The sequence below is a fragment of the Vicia villosa genome, linkage group LG7 (assembly GCF_029867415.1).
Source record: "Vicia villosa cultivar HV-30 ecotype Madison, WI linkage group LG7, Vvil1.0, whole genome shotgun sequence".
Lineage (NCBI taxonomy): Eukaryota > Viridiplantae > Streptophyta > Magnoliopsida > Fabales > Fabaceae > Vicia > Vicia villosa.
This window is the reverse complement of record NC_081186.1, coordinates 127,525,534-127,537,975: the sequence shown is the minus strand read 5'-3', so window position 1 is coordinate 127,537,975 and position 12,442 is coordinate 127,525,534. Positions and strand designations below refer to the sequence as shown.

The window sequence follows — 12,442 nt, the reverse complement described above, 5'->3', positions numbered from 1 at the left end:
GGAATATGAGATGAGAAGAGAAATGTGCGGTAATGAAGAAATTCAAAAGACAAAAGAGGTAAACCTAAACCTTAAAGGTTAACTGCTAAAAAACCGAATGGATAAGATAAACCTACAGGGTTACAACCTGAGCCTACAGTTAATGGGCAACACCTACCTAATGTGTGATTTTTTAGGGTTAAAGGAGAAGGTTAGTGATAAAACCTAAAATTAATAGTTATTATTAAAATTAAAACCTAAAAATAAATATTAGCCTAAAAACTCTAATTTGATTAACCTAAGTCTACAAATTAAATTATTGATTAAACCTAAAACTAAGTTAATTAATCTAAATTAAAATTATTATAAAACCTAAAATAAAATTATAAACTAAAATTATCACTAATTATTATTAAACCTAATTTAACTAATTACCATAAAAAATTATTAACTAATTAAAATTATTATTAACTCATTAAAATTATTTCTAAAAAAAACTAATTTAAATAACTACGGTAAAAAGAAAAAAAGAAAATGAGTTTATATAAGTCTCAAGAAGTATAGGACTAGTTGAGTCTTAGAAGTCAGTTAGTCACAAACAGTTGGTTTGTGCAGGATTGTTAGTCACCAGAAGTTTGACTCGTGCACTGTATTGTGAGTCACGACAGTTGGTCGTGCAAGTGTAATAAGGTTCTGATTATAGTGGATTAAGTACTCGTTGAGAGAGGCAAATCACCTTGTTGAGGGTGGACTAGAGGTAGCTTTATTGAGAAGGTGAACCAGGATAAAAATAACTGTGTTATGTCTATCTTTCCTTCAAAACAAAAAGAATCACTTATTCAACCCCCCTTTCTAAGTGTTTTCTCAACCTTCATTTTCATCTTCAGCATTGGATACAAAAGTTATGCTTTTGTTCTTTTTTTTGAAACTTGTCACTAATAGCCAATTCAAAAGTTTGAAGCGAGCCAACAAGTTCATCGACCCTCATAGTGCTGATATCATGAGCTTCTTCGATGGTTGTCATCGTCATGTCAAATTTTCTAAGTAAAGACATAAGAATCTTTCTAACAAGCTTTTCTTTTGACATCTTTTCTCCCAAGGCACTAGATGTATTAGATATTTCAAGAACCATCATATGATAGTCCTGGATAGTCTCATCATCATTCATCTTCAAATTTTCTAATCTAGTAGTGAGAAGTTGAAGTCTTGACATCTTCACTTTAGATGTACCTTCATAAGTTACCCTGAGAATTTGCCAAGTATATATCCTTGGCTACAGTACAGGTATTAATTAACCTAAAAACATTCTTGTCCACTTCATTGAATAAAGCATTCAAAGTCTTGGAATTTCCAATAATTAATTAATCATCCTCATCAAACCAATATTTCTCTGGCTTCAAAGACACATTCCAGTCTTTGTCCTTCACAATAGGATGATCGCATCCTTTAAAAACAGCCTTCCAAGCTTTATTGTCCATGGATTTCAGAAAAGCCACCATTCTGACCTTCCACTTGTCATAATTTGAACCATCAAACAGAGGTGGTTTGTTGTTGTATCCTCCTTCCTTATTCATAATACTAGAAAATATTCTCCCTCAAGCTCACCCAATAAACAGAGTAGGGTTCTTGCTCTCATGCCAATTGGAATTCGGGTACTTGCAAAACATATGTCAGGACTGATCTCTCCTTCCTTATGTAGAATTAAATTGCAGAAGGTAAAGGAACACAATCAATTATTAACTCAATTCGGTGCAACGTATCCTACTTTAGGGGCTACCAAGGCAGGAAGAAAAATCACTATGATAGTATCTGTTCAATGCCTAAACAATCCTAGTTTACAACTTATCACCTAATCACTACCTTGTGAAACTTCCCACAATTACCTCAGTGATTAAACCAGTCACAATGACCTCTAGATATGAGATCCCCTTGTAACACCCTTCTAAACCCCACGGCAAATTAAATAAGTTTATTCAGAGTACATGAAATAAGGGTGCCACAATTCGAAAATAAATCAAAAACATCGTTCAGTCATGTCATGCATTCACTGAGGCAATTCTCATTAATCAAAACAATTCATGTCAACACAGCGGAATTAAATCAAACAGATTAAGTTTAACATCTTTCAAACTAATCCTTCAAACATCAAAACATAACTAGAGTTATAAAACATAAACTCTAAACATCGCGTCCCCAGTGTTACAACTATCAGAGCATGACACCTGACGCTAACTAAACAACTGACTCATGAGCTAATCCTCACCGAGTCGAACATCCGCTATCCTCAATCTGAAAATGATCAATAGTAAGGGTGAGTCTCATTCACAATTAAACAATGTTATCAGTTCATAAACGATAGAACTTCAACAGTATAATATTCACCCAACATCAACATATATTCAGGCAAGTTTCATCATCATAAACAACCAACACATCACCAATATTTATAACACTGGAAAACATCCAATCATGTAATAAAATTATGCATATGAATGCAACTGACACTATGCATGTGGTACCAACATCATCAAATGGGAATAACCCATGACCGATCCAACATCATCAAGATACGGCCCTGCCGGCACAGATTCCACACAATGGGAATCATGCCCTTCACTGATCCAACACACCCTTATGGATACAATATCATCAATGAACATGAATGAATGCAAACATACATGAACATACTTATAACATCGTCAAGTCTAATGAGTAACATCTCCAAATACTCATTTCATCATCATCATCATCATCATCATCATCATCAAAGTATGTTTATATATATATGCATCATTCAATCACAATAACATCATTAGACATCAAAACAATCACCACATGATCACATTATCAACATTATAATCATCTTATCACAACATCACCACTTTAATCATATGAACAACATTATCATATCTCGACTCATCACACAATGCATACAACAATAATACATTCCACAATTATGTACCAAGTACATCCATCCACACAACGACACCATGAGATTTACATCATCATAATACTACGTCTAACACATCCATCACAATTCAACATATTGAATTATCCACCATTGGTATAACATACATTCATCATGTAACAATCACAACAATACATAGAAATTATCATTCATCAATTCCATGTATCACAATTAGCACATAATACACAATCTCCATACATGTTATTCTTAAATAACATTAATCCATGGCATACACAGATACAATTACATGTCATTTTCAAATAACATAATAATTAAATTATCTAGTGCTAATTAATTTATTTTAATCATAAAGAGCATTCCGTTAGCTTTCTAGTGCTTCGAACGGCACCCAAAACAGACTTACGGATCAAAAGTTATGAGTTTTATAAAAACAAGTATTTTTCAAAAACGTACAGCGGTAACTTTTCACTTGAGGTATGTTTTCGAGGACGAAAACTCTTTTAGTGGGGGAGAGTTGTAACATCCGTATTTTTTTCCTTAAATTAATTTAATTAGAATTTAAATTATTTATTGGAATTAATTGGAATTTCTTTGAAAATTATGGAAAATAAGAGAATTGGGCCAGTGTGACAATTAGTAAAGGGGAGGTGTTAATTAGTGAGCCTTTTACTAAGTTATGCTATTTTCCATAAAATAAAGGAAATTGGGAGAAGAGGAGTTAGAAAGCAAAAGAGGAGAAGACTGAAACACGTGAAAGAGCAGAGGAAGAGGAGAATGGAGAAAGAGGAAGATTCAAGAATTTGACTAAGGTAAGGGGGGACTCTTCCGGTTAACCTCTATTATCGGGTCGTAGGCGTTAGGACTGAAATTGTATACTATTGATTCGATAGAGAATATGTTATAGGTTGGGGTTTTGGTATTTAGGTTCAATTTTGTGAACTTTGTGTGATTACTTGTTGGTAGTGATTGTTGATGTTAAAAGTGTTGTTGGTTGATGATATAACTCATATTGCATGTGAAATCCCTCTGTTTTTCGTATACAATCGTATTGGTTCGATTGGGGGATGTTTGGGGGGATTCAAGGTGCTGAAAACTGGTTTTTGGGTTGCAGGTACGAGGTAATCGGTTACCGAAAGGGGTGTAATCGATTACCCATAGTAAAAACAGCAAATATGGGATTTTGAACTTCAGTAACCGATTACTGGTGTTTGGGTAATCGGTTACCGCGGTACGTTTTTGAAAAATACTTGTTTTTATAAAACTCATAACTTTTGATCCGTAAGTCCGTTTTGGGTGCCGTTCGAAGCACTAGAAAGCTAACGGAATGCTCTTTATGATTAAAATAAATTAATTAGCACTAGATAATTTAATTATTATGTTATTTGAAAATGACATGTAATTGTATCTGTGTATGCCATGGATTAATGTTATTTAAGAATAACATGTATGGAGATTGTGTATTATGTGCTAATTGTGATACATGGAATTGATGAATGATAATTTCTATGTATTATTGTGATTGTTACATGATGAATGTATGTTATACCAATGGTGGATAATTCAATATGTTGAATTGTGATGGATGTGTTAGACGTAGTATTATGATGATGTAAATCTCATGGTGTCGTTGTATGGATGGATGTACTTGGTACATAATTGTGGAATGTATTATTGTTGTATGCATTGTGTGATGAGTCGAGATATGATAATGTTGTTCATATGATTAAAGTGGTGATGTTGTGATAAGATGATTATAATGTTGATAATGTGATCATGTGGTGATTGTTTTGATGTCTAATGATGTTATTGTGATTGAATGATGCATATATATAAACATACTTTGATGATGATGATGATGATGATGATGATGAAATGAGTATTTGGAGATGTTACTCATTAGACTTGACGATGTTATAAGTATGTTCATGTATGTTTGCATTCATTCATGTTCATTGATGATACTGTATCCATAAGGGTGTGTTGGATCAGTGAAGGGCATGATTCCCATTGTGTGGAATCTGTGCCGACAGGGCCGTATCTTGATGATGTTGGATCGATCATGGGTTATTCCCATTTGATGATGTTGGTACCACATGCATAGTGTCAGTTGCATTCATATGCATAATTTTATAACATGATTGGATGTTTTTCAGTGTTATAAATATTGGTGATGTGTTGGTTGTTTATGATGATGAAACTTGCCTGAATATATGTTGATGTTGGGTGAATATTATACTGTTGAAGTTCTATCGTTTATGAACTGATAACATTGTTTAATTGTGAATGAGACTCACCCTTACTATTGATCATTTTCAGATTGAGGATAGCGGATGTTCGACTCGGTGAGGATTAGCTCATGAGTCAGTTGTTTAGTTAGCGTCAGGTGTCATGCTCTGATAGTTGTAACACTGGGGACGCGATGTTTAGAGTTTATGTTTTATAACTCTAGTTATGTTTTGATGTTTGAAGGATTAGTTTGAAAGATGTTAAACTTAATCTGTTTGATTTAATTCCGCTGTGTTGACATGAATTGTTTTGATTAATGAGAATTGCCTCAGTAAATGCATGACATGACTGAACGATGTTTTTGTTTTATTTTCGAATTGTGGCACCCTTATTTCATGTACTCTGAATAAACTTATTTAATTTGCCGCGGGGTTTAGAAGGGTGTTACACCCCTCTCACTTCCCACAATCACCTCAGTGAAAAAACCAGTCACAAACCTGTGACAAGAGAACCAAAATAGAATACTACACTTCTAATGAACAATACTTAGTTTTGCTTAAATATTTTTAACTAAGAACAATACTCAACTCTTTGCTTAAAAACTCAAGAGTGAGAATAATGAACAATACTCAAGTCTTTTCTTAAAATCCCATGAGTGAGAACAATCCGTCTACCTCAATGTATCAAAAGATACACAAGTGACATACACAAAAACACAAAGAACTTAAAGTACTCTCAAAATCCTAAACTTTTATTTTTTCACCCATAGTTTCTTTGTTGTGAATGTTTGCTATTATATGTTTAGCAAGTCCTTATTTATAGACTCTTGCGGTTTAGGCTTGGACTTTTCAATCAAATTCAATCTTCTACTTTTAAATCGATTGCAAGATCTTCACACAAAAATATGAACAAATCTTCAAAGTTTTCTAAAAACTCTCCAAGATCCTTTTTAATGAAACCAAATAAAATTTGCAATGTTCCTAATAAAATCTCCTTGACCTGCACAAATTAATGAGATACATCCAAAAGAAATCTCAAAAAACAAATCAAATATGTCAAGAGATATAACAACAGCGACTGTAGTACAATAGGCCAAGATGTCAAGACATCTAGCTCAACATCTGTCTAAAACACATGACAGCAGAACCTGTCATGATAGTTGGTTAAGATGTCACAACATCTTGCTCAACATTAGTTAAGAACCATATTTTATCAAAATTTATGTCAATCATAAAACCATGGATCTGACACTATTAAACCTAAATTTGATTCCAAAGAGCATTTTTTATTTTAAAAGTGTTTTATCAATGTTTCCCTTATTTAAATATACTTTAATGGAGACTTTGTTGATTTCAAGCATGCCTAGAATAGTTAAATATATCTTAAATAGAATTGATGCATGTACGACAGAGTAAGCAAACATGAACAATCTCTATGCCCTAATGGAAGAGCACAAGAACGAAGGTAGGCGTGAACTTCGAGCTCAGGAGAAAGATCAATCAAACACTCTCAAGAAACAATAATGAGAAACGGAAGTCCAATAGCGAAGTAAGAAGTTTCCATAAGAAAAGTATTAAAGAGGAGTACTAACCATCCCTTCTCCATCGAATCAAAAATCTTTTTTATTACTTAAGCACTGTAGTGTTAAACTTACATGTCGACCGACTAATTCAAGAGGACCAATTCCACTGTCTACAAGACGGAGTCCCGTTTAAAGACAAAGTAAAGCTCTATATGGATTGACCCAACACAAAAATTATTAGCACCTAGTAGGATTCAAACTCAAAACTTTGAGAGGGGCACACTCTCAAAATCAAAGTCTTCACCATTAAACCAACCTTTAGGGTTTAGAAGAAATGATCTAAACATAACACTTTTCTCCATTTCATCAAAATCTATTAGAAGTTTCAACTCAATCAAGGATCAATTTTTTTTATTTTTTTTACATTTCTTTAACATGAACCGGGTCTTTTTGTTTAAAGATATTGAATAGTGTTACAATTAGTAAACAACTAATATTTATAATAACGTGTAAAAAACTCTATATCTATGTTATAATAGTTGACAAAAGAAGTTTGACTCTCCATGTTATATTTATTACTAGACATTCTAAATCAATATTTTTTTTAAATTTATGTAAGGTGTTAATTGGTTATATTATATAGTGTTTCAATCACCATCATATAGAATAAACCTTTGAACATCTTAAGAAGATATTCTTATTAATAAAGTATTTTTTTCACAACAAATTTAACTGTTTTAAAAACTGGACCGATCATCAAACCGGTAAATGTATTGTGTCACTGATTCATTGATTGAACCACTGTGTCACTGGTCGAACCACATACATGACTAAATCGAATTAAACTAGATAACTCAGTTAAATAAACCAGTCTCTACTACAATATAATATATTTATTAAATCAGTTGAACCGGATGACCCTGTCTCTAAAAAACATCACAACACCTACAAAATTTTTAAATTTCAAAATATCATAATTTAATATGTTTATTCTTTACATTCCAATTCTAAAAATAATCATAACTCACAACAAAATAATACAAAATATAAATTTAAAGAAATTTTAATATAAATTTAAAGAAATTTTAAACCAGATCTAATTGCAAACAAAAAAGTTGTAATAAATAAGGTTGAATAAAGTCTAATTATATTTTAATTTTATTTTTTAAAAAACAATGAAAACAGTGTCGTTTTGTGTCGAAAATAAAAAACCTGCATTTGAACTGTTGGTTTTCTAAAACCGCCGTTTCACCGGATTTTTCAAATTTTGACCGTTTTTAACCGATTCTCACCGGTTCAATAACATATCTGGTCCAACAATCAAACCAGACCGATGATCCCTCTGGTTCCGGTCCGACCGGTCGGTACGGTCCGGTTTTTAAAACACTGCTCTTAAATATTAACTTAATGACAAGGATGTTACTGAGGTGACACCTCACACGCTTAGGTCACTTTCATTTGAGAATCTTGATTCCAATAAGAAAAGAACAATAACTTTCTTGTTTCTTTTTCTACTATTGTTTTTTCCCCTTGTTTGTTAGTAACTCTTTCTCATTTGCTTTTTTTATTTGGTGTTTGTTTACAATTAATTTAGCAATGACAAAACTAATAATGCATCTAGTTACCATCAATGTCTCTAATTACAACAACAAAGTGTTACATCATAATTCAATCAATGTAACGTAACAGAGTTTGTTTTCTTCTTTTCACCAAGGAATGGTTTAAACATCAAAATTATTCCAAGTGCTTCAACCAAATTCAGGAAGAAAAATACCATTTGAGTTCCTGCAATTGAATGTGTAATGCATTAAAATAATTATTCCTTTTAACCGGAATACATTCAAAATATGAATTCATGTTGTTGAATAAAAAGACTTTACGCATTTGAAAAAGTGGGCACCTAATTAAGTGAAAAGAGATATAAAAAGCAAGAAAAAAGTTGAATGTTTATGATTCAAACATGTTATTTACCTGGGAGGAGAGAAGCATTCATACGCTTTTGTGACCAAGTTAATCTGCATTGACCAAGATTATATTAAGAGATCTGCGTTTACATGTTTGAATTATGACAATTGGAGTGGCCGGCCTATTTTGTCTACACTTTTTATAGGGCAGGACAGGATTTTAGACCCGCACCTTATAATATGTCTGTCACGGATCGCCTATTATTTTCGCAAGCGCGAATATTTACAAGAATTTTTGTAACTTTTAATCTTTAGGGATGCAAGGTCCGCATGTCTGTTCCTCACCGCTCTCATTTTTTTGTGGCTCAACTATGCTTGCCCTGCCCCGATTTGTTGCAGTACAATATTAAATTGAGGTGGGTGGGCATGTTGTTTGTTACTAAGTAAGAAATTAGAGGAACACACTCACATTGTACCACCTGCTGCTGGGCCAATAGCTTTGAATAAAGACATGCCTGTCATAGATATGCCATTAGCTGCTCCTCTTTGGTGTTGTTCCTGTTAGAAAATATCAATTCATGCCACAATTCCATCAAAAACTATTATCAAACTTTATGTTGAAACAATAGATAATTAGTGAATACACTTACCACTACTCGGTTTTGTATAAGGAATAAACCCGTTGTAATCGTCACCTGAACTCCATAAAAAAAATTGGTAATACAAATAATATTTTTCTCACTTATTTAAACAGAACTTTTGTTAAATGAATCCATTAATTTGTTCTAAAAAAGAGGCACTTACAGACATAACATTCTTGAAGACAGAAGCGATACTAATGACTACGTATAAGGCTGTGCCCGACAACAATGCTATGAAAGGGTAACTTTGCAAAAGTGGTATTGAAAAAATCTGCATAAAGAACCAAAAGTAGAATGACACAATTCAAATAACAAGCAATGAAATGCAGAAATTTCAATCGCGAATGTAACAATTAGATGAAAACTGACCCCTGTGATGCGGGCAAAGGCGATAGGTCCACAAGCTTTTTCCACAGACGGGTATATGAAAAGTTGGTAGATCACAAGTGCAAGTCCTAGTAATTTCACGAGTTAGAAATTATATAAAAATATATCTAATTATCTATTCCTAACAATGCAAAACAATTATTATAAGTTCCAAAGATGCACCTGAAATGGAAAGAATATTGCCAACATCATCTGTTGTAAAGTTCAAACCCCCTAGCCTCCGAGGACTAACAGTCCATAATGAGAAAATCTAAAGAAATAAAGATGAGTAGATGTTTTTACACTAAAACCGTATCGAGGAACATTAGCATTTGTTAAAATTCTACTACCTCTTGATAAGCAACATCATGAAGTGAGAAGACACAATAAGCAATGATAGATGACATCAAAGGCCAATTCATGAAGAGGTTTTCATTCTTTTGGACTGTTTTTTCTTTGACTACACTTCCATTTTCTATAGCTTCAGCATCGTCTCTAGACTCGTTACTACCACGGTGATTGTGAAGTGTTTCCTACAGATAGGTTAAAAAATTATATCCATGTTGAGAGACAAACTTGATTAACATTTTCTGGTTCTAAAGATCATTTTGAAATATTGATAATGTAAAAGACTAAATTGATATGTCTAAGATACACACCGGAATCCAGATGCAGGCAATAGCTACGGCAAATGCGAATCCTGATATTATAAAGCATGGTAAGAAGTATGGAAACCTGAAAAAATGATTTGTTTTAACAAATTATCATTAAGGTTAAATCCTTTGATTTTGAAAAATTAAAAAGCAAGAAAAGTTCACTTACTTGTCATAGAAGGAACCCTTTGAAAATATTTGGGGGTATTTTTCTGCTGGCTGTAAGAAAATTTAATTAGATATCCTACTTAATCATTATTTAACCGTAACAAATATTTTATGAGATTCTATTTAATTACAGTTAACAGTGGCAAATTTTAAATCATGTGCGATAGTCTGCATTAAACGCCCTCAAAGATGGCTCTGCATATTGTTTGTACGCAGAATAAAAATCGTACCTGAGCCAAATATCCACCCAAGGCCGGGCCAATGATTAAACCTATGCCCCAAGCTGCGCTAACCTGAAATCATATCACACTAATTATTAAGATCAAGACTTGATAGAGATCACAAAGTAATTTGTAATACTTACAGTAGAAAGTCCTATAGCTTGGTGCTCTTCTCGAAAAAGTTCAGTAGCATAAGCCTTCACCGGTCCAAGTATGCCATTTAAACCTCCAAGAAGAAATCGCGTGATAATAGCCATCCAAAAACTCGTACTAAGGCCGAATAGTGTGTTGAGTACGATTCTAAAATCAAGTGAATACAAATAATCATGAGGGAAATCACATAATATAACTTAAAGAAAGAATCTGATTCATTGTTAGATACTTACACTGTGATGACCCCCATAATTATAACAGGTTTTCGACCGTAGCGATCAGATATCATTCCCCATAATACAGATGTTAAAGCTCTTCCAAACATGTAAGCAGATCCTATGAAATTTTCAACCATCAACCATACTTGGTTTTTGATAAATATATAACTGTAATAATATACTTTTAAAAATATTAAAAATAAACAAATAACTCTTACCCACATAACCAGCATAATAACTAATATCAGCTTCTTCTTTTGCAACATTGAAATCTCTTACCTGAAAATAAGTGTAGCGTTATTGATAATTGTATTATTTGAACTAATTTTCCTTGAATTATTTCAGCTTATCTACTCGTATAAACTTATGAAAACAAGTTTATTAGATAGATAAACTCACCATGAAATAAAGGAATGGAAAGAGTGATGCTGCTGGCAGTGCTGAAAATTACAACAACAAAAATTTTCATCAGAAAAGGCCAAAAGAACCTAAGACATGCGAAAAAAGATAAATGATCCTAACAAGAAGTTGAATAATGCTTACTAGCACATAACACAACCATCCAAATAATCAAAAGATTTATAATGGATACACCATGGTTTAGCTCTTTGGTTTGTTCCACCTTACAACCAGGACAATCCTTATAGTATTGCTTCTTCTCCAACAGTGGTACATTCATATTCTCCTCCTCCATAGTTGAGCAAAGAAATGAACATACAGCTTCTTGAGAAACTTTTGGAGCTCAATGAATGAGGAATGAACAACACTAGGCCTAGTTTCACACCTTTTGTATGTCAGAGAAATTATGGTAAATGTTTCATTTCTCATCTAACAAAACAAAAATATAGTAAATAAATAAAGACTGTTTTATTAATGATATACTTTTTTTATTCAATGAGACAATTTTACATTTCAATTATTGACATATCATGAATCCATCGAACCTAGTAGTAGTATTATTGCATGCTGGACCAAAGATTTTAATATACGTGGTCCTTTTGAAATCTTGGTGGATTGATATTTTGCAATATTTAATTGCGATAATATTGAGTCGTCGTAGTATGAATTATGAATTAATTGTAAAATTGCAAATTTCTTTTTTTTAGTTTAAAACAAAAATTTAATTTATAAAAATATGATAATGATATTTCAAGTCCATAATTTTGCAATTGTAACAATATTTTGTAGAGAAAAACTTACATGAATACGAATTTAAATTTTTAGTGTTAAAAATAAAAAAAAAAGAAAATTATTTTTATCTTTAATTAATAAAAAATTATGATTGATTATTTGTAAAATCATATATTTGTTTTCATGTAAATATTTTTCTGTTTTGTAATAGCTATAATGGAATTTTAGGTGTAATTTTTTCTTATTAAACAATGAAATGAGAATCCGACCAAGGTAGCAAATTTGTGTTGAATGGAATGTCTCTGTCAATGTGTAGTAATTAAATTTGGTA

At 32.3% G+C, this 12,442-nt stretch overlaps 1 protein-coding gene across 2 annotated transcripts; it reads right to left on the bottom strand.

Annotated features, from left to right (window-relative positions):
* Positions 1–8,075: 8,075 nt before the first annotated feature.
* On the bottom strand, positions 8,076–11,883 carry LOC131618527 (protein ZINC INDUCED FACILITATOR-LIKE 1-like). Of its 2 annotated transcripts, XR_009288878.1 has the most exons (17): positions 11,524–11,883; positions 11,380–11,420; positions 11,199–11,259; positions 10,996–11,098; positions 10,753–10,909; positions 10,619–10,681; positions 10,390–10,439; positions 10,227–10,302; positions 9,918–10,100; positions 9,751–9,838; positions 9,571–9,656; positions 9,365–9,472; positions 9,211–9,255; positions 9,030–9,118; positions 8,793–8,940; positions 8,628–8,671; positions 8,258–8,441 (listed from the first exon to the last, which is right to left on the bottom strand). XR_009288878.1 is itself a non-coding variant. In XM_058889732.1 (16 exons), the coding sequence occupies exons 1-16, from the start codon at positions 11,672–11,674 to the stop codon at positions 8,329–8,331; spliced, it is 1,458 nt and encodes a 485-aa protein (XP_058745715.1). In that variant the 5' UTR covers positions 11,675–11,878; the 3' UTR covers positions 8,076–8,328. The 2 variants fall into 2 exon arrangements, 1 of the variants encoding a protein (XP_058745715.1); XM_058889732.1 differs by lacking the exon at positions 8,793–8,940 and having other exon boundaries at positions 8,076–8,441; positions 11,524–11,878.
* Positions 11,884–12,442: the final 559 nt, after the last annotated feature.